General features: G+C 36.0%; 2 protein-coding genes and 1 pseudogene across 2 annotated transcripts; all 3 read right to left on the bottom strand.

Annotated features, from left to right (window-relative positions):
• Window positions 1-2,385: 2,385 nt before the first annotated feature.
• LOC146140507 (zinc finger BED domain-containing protein 5-like) lies at window positions 2,386-3,367 on the bottom strand (annotated as a pseudogene).
• A 1,153-nt stretch (window positions 3,368-4,520) lies between these two features.
• Window positions 4,521-10,608, bottom strand: LOC146140506 (uncharacterized). Its single transcript, XM_083391868.1, has one exon. It carries the CDS (start codon window positions 6,681-6,683, stop codon window positions 5,490-5,492), a length of 1,194 nt encoding a protein of 397 aa, XP_083247994.1. The 5' UTR covers window positions 6,684-10,608; the 3' UTR covers window positions 4,521-5,489.
• Window positions 10,609-11,377: 769 nt separating this feature from the next.
• LOC146140505 (BRO1 domain-containing protein BROX-like) lies at window positions 11,378-25,496 on the bottom strand. Its single transcript, XM_083393028.1, has 13 exons — window positions 24,207-25,496; window positions 23,694-23,845; window positions 22,185-22,375; window positions 17,784-17,871; window positions 16,677-16,772; window positions 16,265-16,337; window positions 15,807-15,912; window positions 15,472-15,561; window positions 15,262-15,347; window positions 14,515-14,596; window positions 13,884-14,034; window positions 12,919-13,081; window positions 11,378-12,467 (listed from the first exon to the last, which is right to left on the bottom strand). Exons 2-13 carry the CDS (start codon window positions 23,792-23,794, stop codon window positions 12,381-12,383), a joined length of 1,314 nt encoding a protein of 437 aa, XP_083249154.1. The 5' UTR covers window positions 23,795-23,845; window positions 24,207-25,496; the 3' UTR covers window positions 11,378-12,380.
• Window positions 25,497-25,641: the final 145 nt, after the last annotated feature.

Below are 25,641 nucleotides of genomic sequence, written 5' to 3'. Positions count from 1 at the left end.
AGAACGGCCACGAAAGGAAATGAGTATCTAGGTGAAATATTTAACACTTTACCAGGCGAACACGCTATAATTACAAGCACAAACAGACATGCTTCGTTTCTCTACAAAAGCAAATATTCTAGGCTGCCCAAAGATAAAGGAGCGCTTTACGATTAAACGCGCAGAAGGCGCCGAAAAGTCGACACTAAAACATGCGATGCTAGATCGATGGTCCCCGATTGTCCCATACACTCTCACTACAGTTTTAGGCTTTATTTTGTCCATTTTGGCCTTATTACCATGAACTTGGAGTTATTTCGACAGGTTTTGTTATTTTTACACGGTTTTATATCTTATTCTATTATTGAGCATTTTACTTGTATATTAATTGTGTTAAAAAAATCTGTTTTTAAATTTTACGTCCCGCGATTAAACGCAACATAGGTATTAAAAAAGTTTTAAATATCAAGGAAAGTTCCTAAAGTTAAACCTGGATTATTGCATAAGGTCAAATGCCTGCCTTGGTGTACCATTTTTGTGTTAATTCTGCTGTAAATGGCCTCCTTAAAAATGCAAGATAAACACCTCCAGGAACGTCGCTGCCGCGGCACATCGGTTGCGGAGCACTGGTTTAGAGTTAGACTAGACTAGAGAGTTACGTCAAACTCGAGGGGTAGCCTACTGGCCTAAAGCGACCAAATTTTGTTTTAGTATAGCCAAAATATATATGGCAATATTTATAAAAAGAGGCGGCGGTCCGGATCATTTACGCTGGACAGTAGGTTGGCCATACCATAGAAAAGTGTTTCCTTTTTAGCGCTCGTAGGCCCACCCTTTGAGCTTTCATGACATTTTTTCGTACCCCCTGTCTACAAGGGCCGATAAAAGTAAATAAAATTATAATAATAGGAATTCAACTCAGTGTATTTATAACTTACGTGTTGAATGCATGCATGAAAAACAGTCTTGTAAGTTCAACAATATTTGCAACACACAAACAATACTAATGGCTTTTTTGTTGTTTCTTTTCTTTTTTGTTGTTTCTTAAACTTTTTTGTTGTTTATTTTTTATTTTTTCAAATAAAACAATTTTCTTGCTGTGTGTTGCGTTTTTCTTTGTTTTAGTTCAGTTATTTCTTATAAAACGTTTTATATTTATAACAGGGACGTGACTTAAATGTGACTTGCTGTAATTATGACTTGACTGGAACTTAACTTGCGCAACTGATGACTTGGACTGGGACTTGACTTGTTATTTATTCAAAAAAACTTGACTTGGACTTAAGTTATTTTACAAACGACTTGACTAGGACTTAAGTCATTCTTAAATGACTCGTTTACAACACTGCCTTTCCATGCATTTTCACAGATTAGACGAGGCCGTAAATATTACAGACGAACATCCAATAACCCCAAGAATATGATATACATTTTTGTTTAGAAAAAATTGATGACCAGTAGTTCTTTTCTGAGATTATCAAAACGTGTAGAACAAATCGTGCAAAAGTTGAACTTCTAGGCTTCGATCACTACTTTGGGATGAATTTTGTATTTAACATGATCTAGCAAAATGTCCTTTCTTACCACAATTGAAGCCAGCGGCTTCACGTTCAGAGCATTTAAGAGTGACTAAGTATAGTCCCCCACCAAAAAAAAGCATTTTTATTTTATTCTATTCTATTGACCGTACACACTAAAGCAGAATTTCTGTTGATGCTATCAATAATTTTTGTCATAACCACTGAAAAAGATGGAAAGGTCTGACCCATGGAGTTTACTTGACGTTAAACCCTATCTACGCTGCCAGCAAGTTCATAAGACCTTTTTAGATTCAATTCCTCAGTTCCCAACAATTGTTGCCTGCTTGTGGACGAGAAGAGTCTCGCGCAAATCTTAATTAGCTTTGACGTACCTATGTTTAAATTAGTTGAAGAAATCTTTATAGAACACCTGCATTTTCCTTTATAAAACAGCTGCATTACAAAGATCCAGTTACATGTTTACGTTTGAGTTCGACCGGAAACAGCAATTCTTTAGGGGTTACCTATCTTGATGTCACAATATAACGTAGGTGACGTCATCTCTGAACAATTGCGTGCCCCCAAACAAAATAAATGCGTCTCTACTTGTAGGTGCATACTTCTTAAAAAAATACTGTTGATTGCCATAAAACTTTGCCCACAAACTACACCACGTTTGGTGGCGCTATAGAGACATCAATCGTAATGTGATTGATACTTTAAGGCAGGGGTTCCCAACCTTTTTACGATCGCGTACCATTTGGACGCTCTGTACTGCCGCGCGTACCTCTTCTTGCCGAACAACTAATTTGTGGAATCATGATTTATTCAAAAGAATAATATTGTTCTATACTAAATAACACTAAAGCACCATAACCAAATGAATTTAATGAGATATTTGTTTACTGTCCGCCAATTCGTCGATGCGCGGTGTAAATTTGCTAACAGCGCATCGAAAGTCGTTTCCGGGCGCACCTAGTCGGTTTCAATTTTTTGACTTGATGTTCATCATGACTGAAAATCCCTGCTCGCATTCCCACGTTGAAGGGAAAATCAGTAGCTGTGGAACAGCATGGGAAACTAGCGTTGAATATGAAGAGGCCATTCTGAGCCAGAAATCTATTGGAGAACATTCCTTGTGTCTCGTGTTTGCTGTTTGGTCCTCGTGAATGTCAATCAACTCCTCTTGCCGTCCAGTTCCAACAGGTAGATCGACTGGCTAAACTGAGAAAGGATCAGTGATATAAGCACAACTTATTACATCTGGAAAATGAGGTGACATTTCAGCATTAAATAATGAGAGATGATGAATAATTTCCTGAGAAAAATGATCACTGATTTCCATTTCAAGAGCTGACAGAAACCTAAACATGCCATAGCGCTTGCTTTCCACATTTTTCTTCCATAGTTCCAACTTCCGAGCAAAGGCTTTGAGATGTGAAATAAAGTCAACAACAGTGCAGTTTTTACCTTGAAACAAAATATTTAAATGGTTGAAAGTTTCGAAAATGTCTGAGGTATGCTAATCTTGCGATAAATTCCTTGTCCTCTAAATCTTTTTGAAAGTCGTGATCTTTCTCTTTGAAAAATAAAAGTAGGTCATCCCTCATTTCACAAAGACGCTTTGTTGTGTTTTCTCGGGAGAGCCAGCGTACTTCTGTATGATAAAGGAGAGAAGTGTGGTCTGAACCTAGGTCTTCACAGAGCTGCTCTCCAATTACTCGTCTGACCAAGATATTAGCCGCTGGCATAACAAGAGACTCTGCAATCGTATGCGCTTTCATATTTTTAGCCACCAAGAAAGCGACATCATAAGATGCCTTCACAATATCTGCACTCTGCTGCTGGATCTGGCCAGTTTTATCCATACGCTGCCGCTTTACGTTCTCGCCCAATCGCTGGAATTAGCTCTGATCTCTGTTCATTTTTTCAACGTGGTTTGTTTCCAGATGGCGTTTGAGCAGGCTTGGTTTCATAGACGCATTGGACAATGTTTTCAAGCAGACCACACACTGTGGAAGAACTTCTCCATTGTGCTCAATTAAGATGAAACCATATTTTACGTATTCGGGATCATACTTTCGCTTGGGCATGATGCAAGGTGGGGTAAAAGTTAACAAAACTAAATACAGACCTTCAAATGTGACTAAATACAAACCTTCAAATGTGATACTCTAAAGTTGGTAACAAAATGGTATAGTTACAACTTTTTGAAATTTGTTTCTTGCATTATCGCTGCTCATCTTCCTGCATTATCACCTTACCACCAGTATCGGTACTTTTATATAACTAGCCTAGTCTGAATCATAAACTACCTCTTCAAATGTAACTGTCAGTGAACATTTTATTACGAATTACTTTTAGCATACTATTAGCATTATTCAACGCTATTTGTAGCTTAAGTTATAAAACAATAGATTATATATATAAACAGCAATCATTTGATATAATTAACGCCCACTGTTCCGCAGCGTTGTACAGCTTTTCAAAGCAACTCCTTGTTGACAATTCACATGACCTGTATTTTGAAGATCGCATTGTTTCGAAACAACAGGAATAGTTACGTAACAATAAGAATAGTTCAATGATGATGGCATGAGAATTTGTCGAAACGTTTGAAAATAAAGCATGTCGCTTTTAACGTCTATTTGGGCCGTTATTTTCACCACTAAATAAGAATAGGCTTAAAATTTGTTTTTGTTGACAAAACCAGATAAACAAAATATTATAAGTTGTGAATCCAGGTTTTTGTGGAAAAAACGAAAGCTGCTCGCGTACCACCTGAAACGCCTTCGCTTACCACTAGTGGTACGCGTACCACAGGTTGGGAACCCCTGCTTTAAGGCAAGCCAAGAATTTTCAGTTATGGAAAACAATTAAAGAGTTTTTTTCGTTAATTTAAAGCATTGCTTATTTCTCGCCGAAAATATAACTCGAAACACAAACCAACAAAGTATTGTAATCTAAAACCAACATTCCTGAAAAATACCATTTAAAAACACTTAAATATGATAACGTGACTGTTTTAAACTATATTGAAGTGAGTAATAAATAGTATAAATTTAAACTACTTATTCAGTATCAGCATTCGGCATATGTGCTATTGACAACCGATTATTTGTGCTCTTCTAGTGTCAAAGTGTAGACTATATCCGTTATCTAATTGACATTGTGTCAACTTTGCATCCTTTTGGAACATCGAATCGAAGCTATAATATGACATAAGTTAAAACTCGGTGTAAAAATTATAATTACAAAAATTGGCTATACATACTACACTGTGGCGCGGGTATAACATAATTTATAAAAGAGTACACCCGGTTGCGCTTGTAATGAAGCTATTGCTTTCCATGTATTATTGACAAACTAAAGTGCGCCGAGGTCCACAATAAACTGGAATGAGGCTCACGCTGTTGTTCAGGTAAAAGTACAGCTTTTATTAAACGCTGCTCTGTAATTAGACTTTAAAAACTTTTTTTTGGAAAACTTTCTCCCTGTGTAGTTTAACTTGCAAAAACATATGATATGATATGATATAATTTAAACACATCTTTTATTTCTACACTTTTATCTTACACCGGTAGCTGGTTTTGTATAAAGTAAAACGCACAAAGCAGCAATTGTGGGTAGCGGGTGTTAGATTAAACAATGCCTATTTATCATCAAAAGAAATAAATAGGCATAAATAAAAAAATACTTTTTACAAATAAATAGTGGCCAGGTGTCTACTGCACAACAAAAAATTGACAAACGAAAGCCAAAACAGTGTTCCGACTATATTTAAATTAAATTAGTATATGTTCATGATTACATCACAGCAATTATATATACAATAGCAAAGTATTAACACTGAACGAAAGTTTGATGATCTATCAATGCTATAAGAAAAGTAAAAACCTGGCATTCACGTCGCTTCGAGCTTTTGGTGAAAAGACAAAACAAAATAAACAATAATTATTCTGTTTAAATATAAAAAGAAAATAAGACAGCTCAATCGCTATCCGAGTGTAATTTATCGACGAGATCGCTCCTGCCAACTTCGTTAAATGCGGCGTTAAGCCGCTCCCGAACCTCCGACAATGAGCAGGATTGGTTCTCCTCCGATCGCAGCCAGTAGGAAAACACGTATCGCATCTCCTCCCTAAATGAATCGTAGATGTCGTAGTCGACGCTCTGAATGATGACCTCATCAACACCGAGTTCACGCGCCACAGATCGCCATTCGTGCGAACAGAGGTGCGAGCACACGAAGTCGACGAAGTGTGTCGAGTCAACGGGGAGCTTTTCCTCGTCGTTTCTTGGTATCCTGAAATCGGGATAATCACCTGCGCCGTCAGCATTGGATGACCCATCATTGACCAGGGGAGGGGTTGAACAATATCGCCAACTCTCCGAGTCACTTTCTGCTTCCACGCCGCTGTCCGTGTCGCTACCATATTCCTTCGAGTGCATCTTATCCAATCGGTGTACGACCGGAGACACGCTTCTGCTGGCCGCTGTGCTCGATGTCTCCTCCCCACCCCAAGTGTCCGGGGTTGACGATCGCGAGCAGTTGGTGGCGTTGCAGCACCACACTTCATCAGGCGTGCCTGACCTCGCCGGATCGCAAAGGCAGAGGCGGTTGTTGCTTCTGCTGGGCGGCGTGTATGGTTCGCTTAATGGATTGAGTTTGGAATTTGTTTTCGCTTTATCCGACTGCGATAGACAGTAGGAAGATGGTGGGTTTAACGCCGAAACATAACCGTTGTGCAAAGGCGTGTAATGGCCGATACTTTGCGGCGCAGCGTACACGAGCGGGTATGCATCCGATTGCATCAGCCGTCGTGCCTGCTTGTTGTATAAGTGGCCATTCACGTAAGTGCTTATGCCATCGGTCGGGTAAACGTAACGAGACGCAACGTACTGGGGACTGCACGAATAAACTGTGGGCATATAGCGAATCGGAACAGCGCCTTTACTGCGCACTTGAGAACTGTTAACTGCCTTCTTTGACCCGGCTTTTACATACTGCACAGGCGCTTGGACATAAGGAACCAGAACAGGCGATAGAATGACGTACGATCCGTTGTTTCGCAGATGAGCCGAACGAACCGCACCAGCTTTTGGTATAGGTATGCTTTGACTTTTCGTTGACTTGACCGGGTCCATTTGAATAACGGTTGACCCCACTTTAGAAGCACTCATCTCGTTTTTGGTAATTCCCGCTTTGGAGGGTTAACAGCGTCAGCAAACACAATAGCGTTTTTTACATACAATTCGTTTCTGCAAACAAGAACATACGCTTTTTATAATGTTAGGAAATTATACTATAGGCAACGTACACACTACTAGACAAATACGAACGAAAAAGGAAACGAAATTCCCCGCGTCAAAATGCTCGCGTTTTAAAAGCGCTTCCTGCGTATGACAGCTTTGTATAGTATGTTACATACGATCAAACATTTGAAGGCAGACAATCAATACATTACATATTGTAGCTAACATATCAATTATAACAAATTAAATTAAAATATATGCAACGGAATACAAGCGTAATGACATTTTAATAGAGGGAAGCCAATTGGCTTACTTCTTATTACATATCATTAGCCTGACTACTACAGCTTGTTTCAGTTATCAGATTAAAAATAAACATAACGCTATGATTGCTTCTAGTTTATTGTTGCTTTACGTTTCGTTTCATTTGTTAGAAAAAAAAACCTCTAGAAATAATATACGCGCTTCATTAACTACAGTTGATTTTTGATCATATTTATTCGGTTTCCGTACAACAAACACTTAACGAGGTCGCAAGCGTTATTTAACATGCTGCCGTTTGTCCGTGAACCCACATATAAATAACGGTACTTCAAAAACTCTGCTACCATGGCTGAAGAAGCAGCCCAAATAAAAGAGTAACGGGTGCTTTTATACGTTCCAAATTTACAGTGGTGGCGCCTCACTCGACAAGCTTGACGGTTTATCTTTGTATCACAAACCTGCTTTGTTATAAGCGCTCATTGTGTCACTAATCAATAAATAAAAGCCGTAACCGAATATCAGGCTATCTCGTTTCGATCGAGCAACCTAAATTTTTATTGTCAGCAGTTGCGCTAAGACGACTACATTCCTTGATTTAACTTGCGACAGGCACACACGCGCGAAGACCTGTGATTGTTTTGGTACACATTTGCCTGACTCGCCCTCACGAGACAACAAAGGACCCACGCAATTACTCGACTGCTGCTCTGTCGCAAGCTCTCCTTCGTTCCACGTGTTCTGACATTACGTCAGCACCAACGCCAGCTATCCTCACGCCGCCAACACTTCCGCTATGTAAAGTAGGCGCAACCACTTTGGTACAATCGTGCTTTACCAGCAAAAATCACACGCCTCCTTTTTTAACCCACATTTTTTTAAACACTTACATACCACACTACATATATGTACCGCGTTTTTAAGCGACAGACTATTGTCGTTTAACAATGTTTAAAACATATTTAGAGTTGACCTGACCACGCGTAAGTTAAGCCTTTCTACCAATCGCGCGACAGGTAGTTACACCGTAAACAAAAGAATGTCGACAAACTTGTGTAAAAACAACACGTCACCTATCAAAACAACGTTCTGAAACTAAAAACTGATGCCGACAGAACGCTATCTCATCCCAGGCAACTACGTAACGAACAGTCACGATCGGTTAGTCATTCACTAAACAATGACGTCACACTGTTTGTAGTGCGTTTTGGCATATCGAAGTGACAACAATAAACTTGCTTCAGTTTTTCGCACGATGTAAAATTATTAATTGACCATAGCTGACACTATTGTTGAAAGACGCGAACAGGTATCCGCATCCTGATGATTTCCAATTGAGGTTACAAAAACACAAGTATCTGTGTGAGCGTGTGTGTGTAAAAATTCCCCACGCCATGCCGTTAGTGGTTTCTTCTCTCAGTCGAAACGGGAGCTACTAGCATTTTTTTATGTTGCATGGAAAACCCCTTACACGTGACGCTATATCGCTTTTTCATTTATAAACCGAACAAATACATTTTGTAACTACCTATATGCATTCCTATAACTAAAGAGGACTAAAACACGCTTATTCAAATGAAAAATATTATAATGAAGTTACACCTTAAAATTTTATATTAGGTATATTATAACAAAATAGTTTAATCTAAAACAGTCTCAACATTTATCGACGGTAAAATTAAACAATTTAGATTTATAAATACGCAAAAACTACCACTCTGTCAGCATACAATATACATATACTCCACTTCACTGCCACGTCAAGTATAAAACCTGACAAGTGAACTGTATACTGTCAGCTAAAAGTGGCTACGCATGTTGAATTGGCTGAGACTGAGTGGCAAAAGAAAAACCCTGAGGCGACTTTTTCAGTTTACGTAAACTACCAATAGCTTTCCAAGTTCGAGTAGGTAATGTCGGTACAGCTCACCGGCTATGTCTGACGTCAAACTTGACCAATACCGATATTTTGGGACCTGCCTAGTCACTTTCGGCGTAACTTGTAAGGCGTTAGTAAGCTATAAACGCACTCTTTTCTGACTACTATAGACGCTTGGTCGATATCACGTTTTGTTAGCGGACGTTTAATCAAAGTGTCAATCTATAAGAAGTGGACTTTATATATTACCCGAGCGTATTAAACAGTAAAAGAAAAGAAAAATCAACGCTATTAGACAGTGTGAACGTTCAGTTAACCTCCTAAAATCCAACCTGTTCGATTGCGATTTCACGCTAAAACTTCATTTCGTTTGGCACCAAATATGGCACTACGGATGGCGCGGAAACTAGGCCGCTTGTTCGACTCAAAATCTGTCTGTCTCGCTGTCTCTTTCACATGGGATATTCGATCTGCTCTCGCCGTCAGTGATCCGATAGTTGTTGACTCATGACTGAACAAGGTCGAACATTGCTAATAGTGAACGAATTGTCCGGGACAATGCGAACAACATTTCTCTTAACTGTCAGAGCTGAATTTGACGAAAGTGGTGAGGTAAGTAACTTTAAAAAAATATCTGTTGAATTAACTAAGCACTAATCGACGTTTTACAACATACAAAATTGAATATTCGCAAGTTTTAATTAAACATGTTAAAATCTGTAGCGCACCATTTAGTAAATTTATGTTTACATTTAACAGACCTTAATAACGTCATTAGGCAAACTGTTTGTTACAACGTCAAGCCAAATTAGAGTGGTGATCTTCGTCACAAACCCTACAAACATCCTGTTCACTCATTTCGCTACGTTATTCGAGTTGACGATGGCCAGCTAAGCGCGAACGTTTGCTGGTGATAATTACTAACTTCCAGTGTCATGATGTATTTTAGGATACATTAAATGCAATTTCTCGTTGTGGCCAATTCGATCACCGTCTGCCAGAACATTGGGAATTTACCAAAAAATACAATTTTAACCAACAGAAAGGCACAGTTGGCTGGCAAAAAAGCCTGCTAGGTTTATAGTTAGTAGTGATTGTCGGGATAACATTTAAAATAAATAATTAATTGACTTTCAAGTCAACAGCACGTGCCCAAATATAACAGTATTTTCATCGGTTATTTTTATCAATTCTTGTTATTGGAACTAAAAATTACTACGATGTATTTCAAGAAACGTTAAAGACGGGTCGGTTAAAAAGGGTTATTGAAAAACATTTAACATATACGAGTAGTTTCTAGTTCGTTTTGGGTATTTTTGCGTGCTTGTTAACGTTTCGTTTTTCGACTAAGGTAACTTTTTATTTAATGACTTTTTTAGATTGTCGTAAATTTTAGACCAATTTACAATCTCATATTTACTGAAAGTAAGCAGGTATGAAAACATTACTACATCGAGGAAAACATCGTTGTCACTTCCTTACTGGTAAACAACTTCGCATAACAGTAAACTGTGAAATCATGCGCCGCTTTACGGCCAGTCAGGACTATAGTCAACAAAGTTCTACTTAGCGTTTGTTGCTTGCATGGGTCTTCTTATCTTCAGCTCCCTTACCAGTTTACCTTTGCTATATCCTCAATGTTATATGTCACATTTAATCTGTGACAAAGCATTATATGGAAGTCAGAAAAAGGCTTCGTAGAACGTTGAACTCTTCCCCAAGATCACGCAAATCGCAAACGAAGCTAGTCAGTTCTCGGTAATGTAGAATTCGTCGCTCTCTTTGTTTGGCGCTTGCGGCAGTGATATTTTGTGATGCAATAGTTGTGGGCATAGTAAGGAAAAACGCTCCGCTGCCACGCGATTACGTTGACCACGGCTGCGAGTTCGCTGAACAGTGTACGCGGTAAACAACGCGCTGAGCTGCACATTTTAGCGGTACTATGAAACGGTCTCGGCGTTCCGATCAAGCTAATTGGGTGCGTTGCAACATCTGCGGCGCCTTTAAAACCATAATTAATCTGACGAAATTAAGTGTAGTGCCTTGTTTTGCTTTTTTTTCAGCCTATTGGGTCTAATGCCCCACGTAAACATTGTGTTGCAACAGTATTATTTTAAGCCCAACATTCTGGGCTACTCTGACCTGACTTTAACCACTTTAGTCGACAAATTACTTCATTAACCATTTACCCATCACCACTACAAACAGTAGGCCTACACGCCAAAGGTGCCTTCAAAATGAAATCACTTTTCAGAGAACCTTTCATTCTAAAACCTATCGCTATACACACAATTTTGGGCTATGGAAAATAACAGTCTCCATTTGCTAAAGTTGACAGTTTTTAGCAAACATTGTTTTAAAGAGGTACATTTTCAACATTTTGGTTTAAAGAGGGGCTTTTAAAAATTATACGCCTAAGCTTTATTGGGCAACATTTTTTTGCCATCACAACAAAATACAACTTTCAAACTTCATCCCATTTCGTCATCTGTTTTCTTTATTTAGAGTGCATCTCAAACAAATTCAGTACTGTACAAAAAACAGTAGATGCATAAAATATTTAAAATATATACTATAGGTACAACGTACCACAAAAATTATTTTAGAAATCTTTGCCTGTTATTTACATTATTGTAGTGTTTTTCTTTAATATTTGCGGACGGTAACCAGAATTTTGAATGCACGATTCTTTACTAAAACAACTAGGACAGGTCTTTAATAAACAACCCTTAGGAGTATAGTATTCGCGCGGTTTAGAAACAGACGAACAGTATAATTAGATTTTCCGGACATAAAAATGAACTACTCAGGGCGTTTTTTTGTTAAACAAATTCTTCCAAAATAGGCTTAACATACGAAAACATAAGGAAAAATCCACGGGAAGGGAGAAGAACGGCACCGGTCCGCGGGACGGCGGCTAAGAAAACCTGCATTATTGCACTTAGAGCCTTTAGTACAATAAAAAAGTTTACTGCAAGTAAAGAATATTTCAAATGGAAAATAAGTTTTTGATTTTTGTTTATTCCCGGGGATGTAATAGAATTAAAAGAGTCAGAAATCAATTGCTGTTAATATGGTATTGAGTGTGAAGATCTATTTTTAGCGTCTACAACAGAAACAAGCTAACGCAGTGCCGTTTGGATGAGAAACTGTGCTGTTGACACTATTGTTGTTTGTTGAAAAATATTTGTTGAAAAATGGTATTCAATGACATAATTCTATGACCTTGGCAAAGCCGAAAAATAAGGGAGTTGCGCACCGGATACACTTAATTACATATGGTGACAATACATTAAAATAAAGTCGTGTAAGAACACCAAAATAAAGATAGGCACGTGACGGACTCCAAAGCACGACATCAAGATTTTCGTCAGAAACAAGAGCGACTGCCCATGTCACGGCTTTGTGATGTCACAGTTGATCTGTCACGTTAGCCGATCGAGGGTTTTTCCCCAAATGACAAGCGAGAGTCCCAACACAAGGGTTCACGATACGATGCAACCATTGTCCCTAGTGACTTTAATATCTGGCTCCTTTATCGGCTTTATGTCTCCCTCCTTTTCTGGCTTCAGCTGCAAACAGAAAATGACACACAATGTCTAAGAAGAATGGGTGAAGAAAATGGTTTGACTGTTACATAAATTGTCGAATTGGCCAATAGTGTTTAAAAAAAGTTATTGAGCTCACTTTGTTTTAACGTAAATAGGGTGAAAGCGCAAATTTTTATTACATCATTGACGATTAAAAAACAATAAACGGAGTAAACCAAAGTGGTAAAAAATAAATGGAGTAGACCAAAGTGGGCAACGCTTGTAGCCCAGACCTTTTTACCGACCTTTACTTCCACTTATTCTGCAAGTTCCCGAAAATAACTTATACAAGGGTAAGTAAATAGTCTCCTGTATTCTAGGGCTCTCCTAGACCAAGAAAGTTAAACATGTCAAGTCCCTATAAGCTTATAAGTATGATCCAAAATGCAACTCTGAAAGGTATACGATATAAACGCGAGGCTTAAGCACTTACTTTTTTGTCGTTTTGCACATTTTTAGTTACGTCGAAGCCAGCGTACACTGATGTGCTCCACGCCGCGCTTTTAGTTGGCATGACATAGGGGGTAGGCTCCACAAGACCGTGAGTCGCCTGGAAGTCGATGTTTGGTGCAACAGGTGGCACTTTTTGATGGTATCTGTGATATGTAGTGGCGAAAATGTAGTATACGTTAAAGCTTTATTTATGCTGTGCTGTGCTAAAAATCCAGTAATCCATACTTAAGTCCCTGTCTCGCGGTTATCCTGTTTAACTTATAAAAGTTGTCCTTTTCCGGATAGGTGTGCAACACTATATACTAATGACTTGAAAAAATTTGAATTAAAACACACGCCGCAGTCGACAGGCTAGCAATTAGAGAGCGTGTCAAGTACGCTCGATAAACGTCATTGTAATAGGTCGTTTTAATCGGATTGCGCAACTTATGACGTCATTAGCCAATTTTGGGCCATATGCTGCATGCTCATGATAAGCACCGGTCAAAAGTATTTAAAACGGGCATGTAATAATACTAATAACGACTTGTTTAATTGTAAAGAATAAATTAGGAATTGTTCAAGCGATGTTAAACATTTTTTCTGCAACCGTAACTTCTTTAATCGTTATAGGTTATACAAAATACTACTGTTCTAAATATAAACAAATAACTATGTTTATCACAGCTATTATTTAACTGGTAGCATTATAAAACCAAATAAACATGCTAGTAATTGCACTTTTATCTTGGGTCCGATTTGTCAAATATTTTTCTTGATGTGTTTTCCAACCCACCGAAACTTTGGTTAGCAGATTTTAAAATAAGCAGCAAGGAAGATAATATATTTTCAGCGGGTAACAACGTGTTATCAAAATTTACTATAATAAATAAAGTTAATTTAGTTCTTTCTTGAAATTTGTAAACTCATTAAAAGCCCACGCACAAGTTACGATGTCAAACTTACATAAAGCCATTTTCAGATTTGCTCTTTTCAAACTTTCTTTGAAGATCTCGATTAAAATTCAAATAGAATTGGTGTTCGTGTGGTCGTATGGTGGAACCTGCACCTTTCGTAGATATGTATTCCTTACATAGAGTGGTTGTCTTCTCAAACACTGAGGAAAAAACATGAAAACACTGCCTTTATTTAAAGCATGTTATGCATTGTTGAGGGCAAATGTATTTCTTATAATTTGATATTTATTTGTGAAAATGAGTGTAGAATACATTTTGCTTAACATCGTTTTAATGTGGTCGTGGCAACAGTGTATTTGACTATATTCATCTTTTTTTGTAGTTTAGTCGTATGAAACAGCACTCTATTCATGGTATACAAAGGAGGTATAGGAGACATTCTTGTTTTACACTGCTTTAAAAGCCCAGACAGTACAGCGATGTTATCGCAATGTCCATTGAAGTCCCTTAAGTAGCAATAGTTGCCAAGGAACGAATAAGCGCGGCGTCTTTTAAAACATAGCTAAAAGTAACACACGTGCGACACCTAGAGAAGGTATGCTACGCTTATATGTGGAACGCCCAGTAAATTCAATCGAGCAACTAATATACATGTGTGTGAAACTTAGGCGGTTACATACGTTCTGTGCTGTCTTGTAGACACCGTATTGAAAGACCACACTTTTCCTCGGCAAGAAGTCCACCCCCGTGATAACACAAAGCCTAAATAAAGCAATTTCGTTTTATATAGTTTATAGATTCACCTTGGATGAAATGATTCAGGAGTAAAAATACAAACAACGATACAGTAGACGCACTACTACAACCTGTTTATTAAAAACATATTAAAACTGTTATTTATACATATAAAACAAGTTTAAACTCTAAATGTAATTTTACATTTTTCGCTTCTAATTTGGTTCTTTATTCCAATCTCGACAATTCCTCAAACTATTTTTTTATTAATGGTTATCCTGTTTTTCGCAAAGTTTATTATGTAAAATTTTGACCTTAATTAATACCAATATACAATACATTTCTTATAGAGAACGGCCAGCAATTGCCCTATGTACGACTTGGTCCAAACCGAGTGTTTTTGAATTACTTTGTACTTCAACAAAGTTGTACACTGTGTTGCAAAAAATATTGGCAATTAGTGGTATTTTCAATTAAGAAGTGTTGCTGTTGACAGCAAGTATTATTTAAGCATTAAAAAAGTAGTTACATTATAACTTGTTTTCGATCGTTTGGATTACATTTTACACTTTTGTTTCAGCTTAAGTTACAGCTAGATTCGATGAGTAAAGATATACATATGGACAGTGGACACAGCTGTATGCTACGACTAGTTTATTACAGCAATTTCTTATCAACAAATTTCAACCTACATAGGACATGTAAAATGATTGTTTTAACTGAAGATATTTTCTCCACTTTCCCACTATTCCTTGGTCCAACGACTTTAGGTGGTCGTCTGTAAAGTTAAATATAAATTTGATTGTATACATTAACCAGTTGAAAGTTTCCAATATTTTAGGTATATTAACAATACGCAGTATATTTTAGGAAATTCAAACTATAAGAAAACAAAATATTACCAGCCATTTGAAAATATTTCGAAGTTTGATTTGCAAGGCCAGCGATTAAACTTGCTCTATGTTTCTTTTCGACTGCTCTTGCAATAGTTACTAAATACAAAAATATTTTTTTTAATCTTTTACTTTTAATATTTTAATGAGCACATGATGGCAACTAACAACTATCTACATTTCTTTACTCAAAAAGTTCAAATAGAACACATGTACAAGTGAGACAAAGTTAAAAAAAACTAAATCAGTAAGGGAATTTAAGATCCCACAGTAGCACCAATTTTTTTTACTACTAATACCTTTTTTATTTATACTTAATAAAATAACTGTCTGGTTTATTCTACCTTCCTGTGCCTCGGCTTGGCAACACATAACATAACAGTCAAGTACATTTGGATCCATGTCGGAACATTTTTCAGGGGGATTAGCAAGCTTTCCAACTTGGTTGTCCTTAAAACACCATTCATCTTATTTATAACAAAACATAACAAATTAAAGTTATCACAGAAACTGATTTTGTTTGACATAAATATATGTATAGTTTAATGGTGAAAATAACGGCCCAAATTGACGTTAAAAGCGGCAATTGCCGAAACGTTTGAAAATAAAGCATGTCGCTTTTAACGTCTATTTGGGCCGCTATTTTCACCATTAAACTTATGAACAGATTCGTAAATAGTGTTCCAAAATATATGTATAGTGTCTGTAAATAAAGTTGCCTTATGAATGTTTTTGCATTTGGCATATATATATATTAAGTGTGTTTTGGGCAGCAAAAGTTACTCTGTATAATCATAATTACTTTAAACTCCTTAAATATTCCAGAGGCAGTCTTGAGGCATGTATGAATTTCTTTCGCGTCTTCCATTTTTAATCTGAACAGATGCAGGAATGTTGATTACAGTTTATTTCCCTAGATACACACAACTTACTAATGCAGAGCAAAAAAAATGTTAACATATGATAAAAAACATGCCTGATCATGATCAACTATTTACTGTTTGGGAACCTTAAAGTACAGTTGATTTGAGCGTCATTTAACCAAAGGTAAACAAGACTGATAGAACAAGTATTGCCAATGTACCTACTACCATTTATAGTCAAAAACACCATACCTTTAACTCGGATAATAACAATATTATTATATTTATCTTAGCTATTTTACTCACTCATTTATGTTTTTTTTGTATTTTACTTAAGTATTTTTTACTCACTCTGGTTGTGCTGAGAGCTTTGCAGCATGTTTGGTGTACCACAGTGCAACATTCACACCCATGTTTATAAAATCAAATTCAGCATCATCCTCAGCTCTTTAAAGGAAACAAAATGTTTACACTAATATTACTGATATAACATTTGCAAGTATATAACAAATAAGTCTTTGAATCACAAAAATACAACATAAACTACAGAATGACACAATGTTTTGACAAAATTGATTGTATTGAAATAAGTGAATCCTACAATATATTTGGTTCAATACCATTATGAAGTTTTATATAAATTAGATGCTTGTTCAAAGTTATTAAAATGGGAGGACACACAATAACACCAATAAAGCAATGTTCAGTATCAGTGCAAATTATTTACAATAGAACTGTTTACAGACCAAGGACATAATAAAGCGAAATATGCAGTAACACATATGTCAAAATAAGACCTATAACTGGTGGAATAGGTAATAAACTCAAAAATAGCTCAAAATAACGTTTTAAACTAAAAGAAGAGGGTATGGGAAAATAGGGGACCACTAATCTGGCATCGGTCGTTTTGGTATCAACCTTTGGGTGCCCTAGTTTGAACTGTGTTGTTGAAGTGCCATAAGTTATTGGCCTTGACTGACTGTTTACTTTAGTTTGGGATTAAGGGTTGGCAATGGGTGGGGTTAAAATTTGGGTTAGGGTTAAAATGATTAAGGGAGTTACTGATAATGATTGGGGTAGGGTTCATGATTTACTTAAACATTCTATAAACCTTGTTCTCGGGTATATTTCCTATTCTGCTAAGTTTAGGTCTTATTCGATTTATTAAATGAGGTGTTAGTCCTATTTAGGTCTTGTTCCGAAATGTGTTTCAGTCTTATTGCTGGAGTCCATTTTAGAAATAATTTTCACCAATGTCCCCTCTATTTTTTACAATGTGAAGAGGTGGCACTTGAGTTAAGAACAAAAGACAGTGCGCAAATTATCATACAAAATGTGTCCAAAGGAGGCGATAAAATAGTTGGAAGTAAAGCTTTCACTATAAAAGACGATTTGTGTCCGAAACTTTAAAAATAACAATAATGTTTTTATTTTAGGAAAAATACAGATCATACATACATTGGGGGTTTGCCAACAAGTAAAGTTTGGGTCCACTTAAACTTGAAAAAAGTTTTTAGTTGAGTTTTCTTTCCAACTGGCTCGTTATCTGCACAAAATATTTTTTACAAATTTATAACAGGTTGTATAGTTTTTTTATCATCTTAACTTTCAACTGAATAATTTGGGTTCTCAATAACATGCAAACTTTGATATACAAGTATAAAGCATGGCTCAAAAGTTAGGTTAGGTCCAACCAAATACAATACAACATCCAATTTAAGCTAAATTTTTAAACTTAGGATAAGCAAGACATTGCATGGAAGATAGGTTATAAAATATATTTTGTGGTAATTATTTGTTTTGTCCACAAACAAAATGAATTTAATGTCATTCAACCTGAAGAAGGCTACCTGTGTAAGTCGTTAAAAGACCGGAAAGCAAAACAGTTTATATATGGAGGTCTAAACTACCGCAGATTTTGCAGGCTAAATATCACCTGTAGGCAGGTTTGCCATACCATGCTTATTTCTAAAATTTGTGCTTATTTTTGGTTTTTGTGTCTTAGAAAACACTAATGTGCTTATTTCTAAGAAACATGCTCATTTTAGAGTTGTGTGCTTAGTTGTCTTATTTTAGTTTCTAAAAGTGTTTTGTATCAATTATTTCAATTTGTTGGAGGAGTGAGAAACTTCATTTATTTTGTACTACGTAATAACAAAGGAATTATACCACATAATAACAAAGGAATGTGAATGTAGTAAGCAATTTTTCGCGTTTATAAAGCGATATTGTGCAGAGCTACAGACTTATATAACCATGGGTCACGAGTCACATGTTGCTTTTTATGTAGGCCTATAGACTATAGTGGTCACTGCACAGAACAACTTGCCTAAGTTGTTGTCAAATTGTTATGTGTGTTTCTTGACAGTTAACAAAGTACGTTAAGGAGGAGACAACACATTTAGTGTCTTTCTAGTTGGCCATACTACAATATACAAGCTTAAACACTACATTTTATAATAATATTTGTAGGCTAACAAGTTTTGTGAACTAAAAAGGTGTAGCTGTAACGTGATTTACATAGTATAATTAGTGATATGATAAAATATTATAGAAACCCTAATATGGGTTTGGCGCCCCATAAATCAAGAAACTCACAAAGCCCCCTGTAACTCTTTACTGTCCAAATGGGGCGGTACCGCCCACGCTGGGAAACACTGACCTATAGAGCAGGGTTTCCCAAACTGTGGTCCGCGACGATTGCACAGGTGGTCTGTGGCGATATGACAAGAAATTAAAAAGTCACACATATAGGCTATGTGGTACAGTTCGTACCCTTTCAAAGATAAATGCCAAAGTTATTCACAATTTAATGATTTCGAAGGATTTTTCTATTCAGTATCATTAATCTTATTTGTTGCGCCTTCATTGTATTAAAAAAGTTGTTTACGAAAAATTCTTGTATTTCTCGTCTATGACGTAATAATAATTCTTATCGCCATTCAAAATTTGCTGTTTTGTTGAGATCATTCTAACCGTTTGTCTTATCAAAAGTTGGTGAAACGAAGATTAGTGAGTAAAAAGTTAGTGGTGAGAGGCAGAGAAGAAACACAAACCGTCCCTTTGATGCAGTTTTGTAAATAAACAAATTTCATTTTTTTATTTTTTGCTCTGTGGTGCAGTCCGGGAAAAAGCAGATTCACAAATAATGGTCCGTGGTCCAAAAAAGTTTGGGAAACCCTGCTATAGAGACTATGGAAAAACATTAATAAGCGCCCACAATTCGACAAGACGCACAAACTTGGGAATTACAGCAAATCATTCAAGTAAATAAATTTATTACAAGCAAAATTTTACTATAAAGAAAAATGCCCTGGCCTAAATTTTATTACAAGCAAAAGCCCAGACCTAAGGCGCCAGGTCTCTTAAATAAAAGGTTTTACCAATTTTCGATCAAATTTTTTTTTGGACTAATCTACGTTTTGCGCATACCAAAATAGGTCTTTTTAAGTTTTTATTTTATTTTATAACGTTATTCCTAAAAACTTTCACCCCCGTAATCCTGGATCTTGACCTGGTCATCAGTAGTGTGCTTAGTTTTTGGTCTGAGCAGATGGTAACCCTGTCTATAGGCCGTTATTTGTCGACACCTGCTTTATGTAAAGCTATTGGACTTAAAATAGTAAGAGTTTATTTAAGCATACTAACACAGGATAGGAAACTGACAACAAAGATTTGTCCTTAAGTGTTTTCAAACATAGGAATAATCATATATAGTGAAGAACATTTAATGAAATTGGGAAGTGGCTGTATTTAACCTTGGTGAAATACCTGTTTTTGGTGTTCACTTACTTTCAATCTGCTAACATTAATATTAAGCCTGTTGCAGATCACATTTTTGTTTAACTGTAGTTTGGGCATATTTTTTGCACATAGCTCAAAGGAAACTAATTTGGGCAACTTTTTATTAACATACCTTAATTTGACCAATTAGGGCACTTTTTAATTTACATGCAGCTCGAATAAAAATTATTTACTGAAGGTAATGTATGTAAATATCCTTGCAATAGTGATTGCATAAATTATTGAAAAACAATTTGGTAGAACAGAAATTCGCAGACAACATGCCATCATTTTTGGCGAGTGTTATTTCATCCAAGCAAGTCAAATTAGAATTCAATGCCAACCCTGTGTTACAATTATTTAAAAATCACACTGTGTGCAACTTTTCTAAATTGTGACCTTAAGTTTACTTTGAAATAATACCTTCTAGCAAATTTTGTTTAATGTAAGCGGTTTTAGGATAGAAGGTTCGTTTTGCATTTTAATGCACTTGAGGAAATTGTGCAACTCTGCATGTGGCATTACACAGTAAGTGCTTCGTCAAGGTATTTATTTTCACTTACACATAATAATAATTAGGTTGAGGTTAAAAACTCAATGAAGTAAGACCTACAAAGTAACAATATCTAAAGCAGGATAATCTACAAAACTTCAACTGTTCAATTGTTCTTCCGAGAAAATTTTATTTAAGTGCCAACGTTTCGACCACCTATTCGAGCAATCTTCGTCAGGGCAATATTATTGCAACTAAAGGCGAAAACATATATATATAAATACCAGGCATAGGTGCCGAACGTGGGTGTGCAGAGCGTTTTTAGACGCCCTGGATTTTTGGCAGGGCCAAAGTCGCACTTGTAATTAGTGTATAATTTCCACTTAATGAAGATAAGCCCTAAAATTTTTTTCGCACTTACGTAGTTAAAATAGTCTAAAGGTATATGAAATGAAAAACTGCGAGAAACATCAGCACCGCCTAACTCGACGTTATAAGCGAGAAAAAGGCGGAGACAGCTTGATTTATTGTTGTTAATTGTCGAACACACACTTGCTAATCAGCCAACCTGAACGAATAACGAAAACCGAGAGAAAAAATATCCTGCGTTTACGGTCGACCAAACAAGAAACGATAAACGGTGTTTTGCGTTTAATTTTGGTTTAGCATTAGGTTAAGACGCGTGACCCAATTACATTAAAAAACACGCAGCTTCGGACGGTGAGTTTAAACGCTGACAAAAACAAACAAAAAACGATATAAAAAGGGGGGGGGGTCCGAACCCCCAAATACGCCACTGCCCCAATTTTACTTCCCAAAGTTTCGAAAAATGCCCAATTTAGTTTTATTCGAACTACGTACGAAACAAAAACAGCCAAAATTAGTTTTATCCGAGCTGCGTTTGACAAAAAAGTTCCCAAATTAGTTTTATCCGATCTACCTACTACAAAAAAATGCCCAAAATAGTTTTATTTTAGCTATGTACGACCAAAAAAGTGCCCTGATTAGTTTTGTTTAAGCTACGTACGACAAAAAAGTGCCCAAATTAGTTTTATCCGGCTATGTACAACCAAAAAAGTGTACCAATTAGTTTTATCCGGGCTACGTACCGACCAAAAATTACCCAAAATAGTTTTATTTCAGCTTTTAGGTACGACCAAAAATGTGCCTAAATTAGTTTTATCCGAGCTACGTATGGACAACAAAGTGCCCAATTAGATTAGAATTAGATTAGCATAACTATCTTTTTTGCGTTTGGCAACAAGTTTATAAAATTTACAAGTTGCGCAAAATGATTCGCACGTCGAATAAAAGTTCAAAATGATTCGCACGTCGAAATAAAGTGAGTAGAGATTGTGGCAAAGTTAGGGTTGGGGTTAGGTAAAGGTTGAATAGGCCTTATTTTTTGCAATATTATTGCATAACAATAGTTTCAAGACCCACTGGTTAAAAAGTACATGTTTACTTTCAGATTTCCTATTTCATATACTTAAAAGCTACAGGTCACCAATCTTCATTCATTCTCTCTCTCTCTATATATATATATTCACTTGATGTGAACATAAATGCACAAACAAGCATACCTTTACTGGTAGTCTCGTTATTTTCTGAAGGTTCTGTTGTTTTTTCTTGTTGTTTTTCTTCATGGCCCGGAACTTCAAATAAGCCTTGAATCAAGGAAAAATATTCAGAACTTATTGCTTCCATTTTGTCCGGTGAGGCAAGTGGATCATTAAAAAGTGCTAGAAGGTTGTTGCGGGCTGTTCTCAAGTCACTGAAACAAAAATATTTCTGATTGTCAAAGTTTTCTGATTTCTCAATGTGTAAAGTTGCGCTTATTCACCTTTAAAATTAAAAGAATTAATTGAAAATACTTAATTTGGGTTTCGGACCCCCCTTTTTGTAAGTGACATTATTGTTTTTTGTACATTTTTGTCAGGGTTTTACACACCGTTCTAAGCGGCAATGTTTTTAATGTAATTAGGTCACGCGTCTTAAGCTAATGCGAAATTGAAATCAAAGAAAAAACGCCGTTTTTCTTTTTTTGTTTGGTCGACCGTAAATGCTAGATAGTTTTTCTCTTTCGCCTTTCGTTATTCGTTCGGGTTGGCTGATCAGCAAGTGTGTGTTCGACAATCAGCAACAATAAATCAAGCGGTCTCCGCCTTTTTCTCACTAAAAACGTCGAGTTAGGCGGTGCTGACGTTTCTCAATGTTTGATCGCTATTTTACGACGTCATATCCGTCGCTATATTATGACGTCATTAACGTCAGACGGACAAACGGGGAATTCCCTAAGTTGAAAATTCGAAACCCCCCCTTTTTGGATTTCTGGATACGCCCCTGAGTCATGGTACAAATGTCACATTTCAACAACATTCGTTAGGCTGTTTTGTATGAAAAATAACTTAAAATGTTAAAATAAAGTAGATGCAGCACACATGACATCAAATTAATAAAATAGTGAATTTAGTCTTCACACAGTTATATCAATTACTTAATTAAAGTTCAAAAAAATGTGATAAAAGCCATTTTTTTCGTACAAAACAGCCAACAAATGTTGTTGAAATGTGACATTTGTACCATGACTACTCACTTTTTACTGCAAAACAGATTTATTTATAGCTATTCAATTGCAAAGCAATGAAAAAAAGAAGAAAAACAATTTTTTTAGTGGTAGGATAATTTATTTTTTTTTAAATTTTAGCCCAAATGTGAATTTTCAAATTGGCGTAGCACGGTCAATACTGAACCAAACGTGCTCAGATTTGGTTTGTGGGGTTTTCAGACGCAACCTAACAATTCCAGGGGGTCCCACTGAAATGTGGGAATTTCCACTGAAACTTGACAAAAAGAGTGTTTTTTTGAACAACCCTATTGTACATGCATCTGGTTAACTCTTGTATTAACAATTAAATAATACAAAATGTTTTGTAAACAAAATACATTTTTATGTGGTACTAAATTATTAATACACATACCAAATTGAAACAGGTTCAAAACAATTTATTTAAACTTATTTAAACACAAATTATATACAGTTTTGCTAGGGTTAAATTTAAAACAAAGTTATTTAGATTAAAATGGTTTACCTCATTACTTTATTAAAATCTGATTTTAGAGAAATTTTCCGAACATCAAAATTCTGTACTGCAGTTGCTTTAAATGGATTCCGATGAAACCAATGAGCCATCTTTACTTTTAGTTGTTAATCAAAATGTAGGATATGCGTCACCTTGAAACACTGTAAGTTGAAAACAAATATTAAAAAGAATAATTCTAGGCGCTGCTCTAGAATCCTACCACATGTTTGCCCAGTGGCTATATTTTCACATTATTTGGGTACGGGTGTACAGTAAGTCAGCATTTTGGTTTTGGTTGGTCAAGTATTATCATTATATTTATTCTCCCATATTTATTTCTTCTTACAATTTCAATTGTGAACATTTTTTGTTACAGTAAAAAAAAAACATTGGTACAATTCAAGACCAGCGCCTGATTTTATACAGGGACCAATGAAACAAGCATAGGAAACAATGTTAACTCTACATCTACAAATAAGAAAGAGTATAATATGCTGTTACTAAATTAACTATAGAACAAACCTTGATCACAAAGGTATAGTTGGCTTACACCCAGGGTCGTCAGCGACAACTTATAACAAACCTAGATTACAGGCAAAAAAATAGATTTTGCAGAATAAACCTGGAATACATATTTATTGGTTTATCTTTAAAGTATTTCTTGCTGGTAACCTTTTAATATAAACTACTATGGAATAATTATATCATATATTTGTCATCACTGGCTTTATATATACAATAATTAGCTTAGTATTAATAACTACTGTTGTTACTCACAGTGACTTTTCTAAGCAATCGTTTAAAAATTTATTTTATTAACCATGCAGTTTTAAATGGTTTTATATACTATTTTTTTCATTAAATAAACGCCTTTTTCTTAGCGAAAAATATGCTTAATGCAGTTTAAAGAGCAGTATATTTTGGAAATATGACAAATAAACCTGGAAAACATCTCTAAAAGATTGCTAGCTCATAAAAAGTGTCGCTAAAGAAAATTCAAGTCTATGAGAAAAATTTGACTTTAGTCCTGATTTGCCATTTGCCTACCTTAAAAAATATAACAGTAGACTGATGGTCTACATTTGATGTTTAAAATATTGTCACTTTTTTACATGTCCTTTCCTTTATTATCTAATATTCTATTTATTCTACCAAACAAAACTATTATGGTAAAACATTTATTTGTCATAAAAATTAAGATTTTCTTTGTTTTAAAGAAAAAAAAAACTAGAAGCCTATAGATAAACTAAAAAAAATTAGATCTAGGTGGAACCTATCGCGCCGCTGGCATCTCTGCTTAGTGCCACCCATTGGTCAGAAAGTAGTGCAGTTCTAAGCAAAAAGATCTATGAGAATTAGGTTATCCAATGGCAAAAAAGTCTGACTTTTAGACCTTGGGGTCTTGGCCTTAAGGAGGTACTAATTGGACCTTCAGGTAAACTCCCGGTGTAGATAAATTGAAAATATCCACTGAAAATTCACAAAAAACACAAAGTGTGAGATAGAATTAATAACACTTGACCCACCCAAATAATGTGCGTTAATGTAAAAATTATTTGAAAGCTGGGGAAAAAGCCCAAAATCGGGTGGGCATTAGGATAATTTCGCGTCCAGGGTAAATAGGATTGTTACATCACGAAATGGTGTATTGGGACCTAAAGCGTTTATGTATTTATTAAATTAACGCACATTAATTTGGTTAGGGTGGATGAAGTATTATTAAATTAAACTTAATCTCCTTATGCATATTTAGTCAAATTCGTGCATTGTCCAAGACCTAAAAGTCAGATTTTTAGATGCACTAATTGTCGTAGACCCTTTTGCTTGAAACTGCACTCATTCTGACGGGTCGGGTGTTAATGCTTACACCCCTTTGAATCACGTGAGTTTGTTTGTTGAAATACGTCACTCTAAGCTGTAACTGTTTTAGTCATGTGAATTTTCAGACTTAACATGA

Source organism: Ascidiella aspersa, chromosome 6 (genome assembly GCF_963924565.1).
Source record: "Ascidiella aspersa chromosome 6, kaAscAspe10.2, whole genome shotgun sequence".
Classification (NCBI taxonomy): Eukaryota; Metazoa; Chordata; class Ascidiacea; order Phlebobranchia; family Ascidiidae; genus Ascidiella; species Ascidiella aspersa.
Note: the sequence above shows the minus strand (reverse complement) of the source record. Positions and strands in the feature narration are given on the sequence as shown.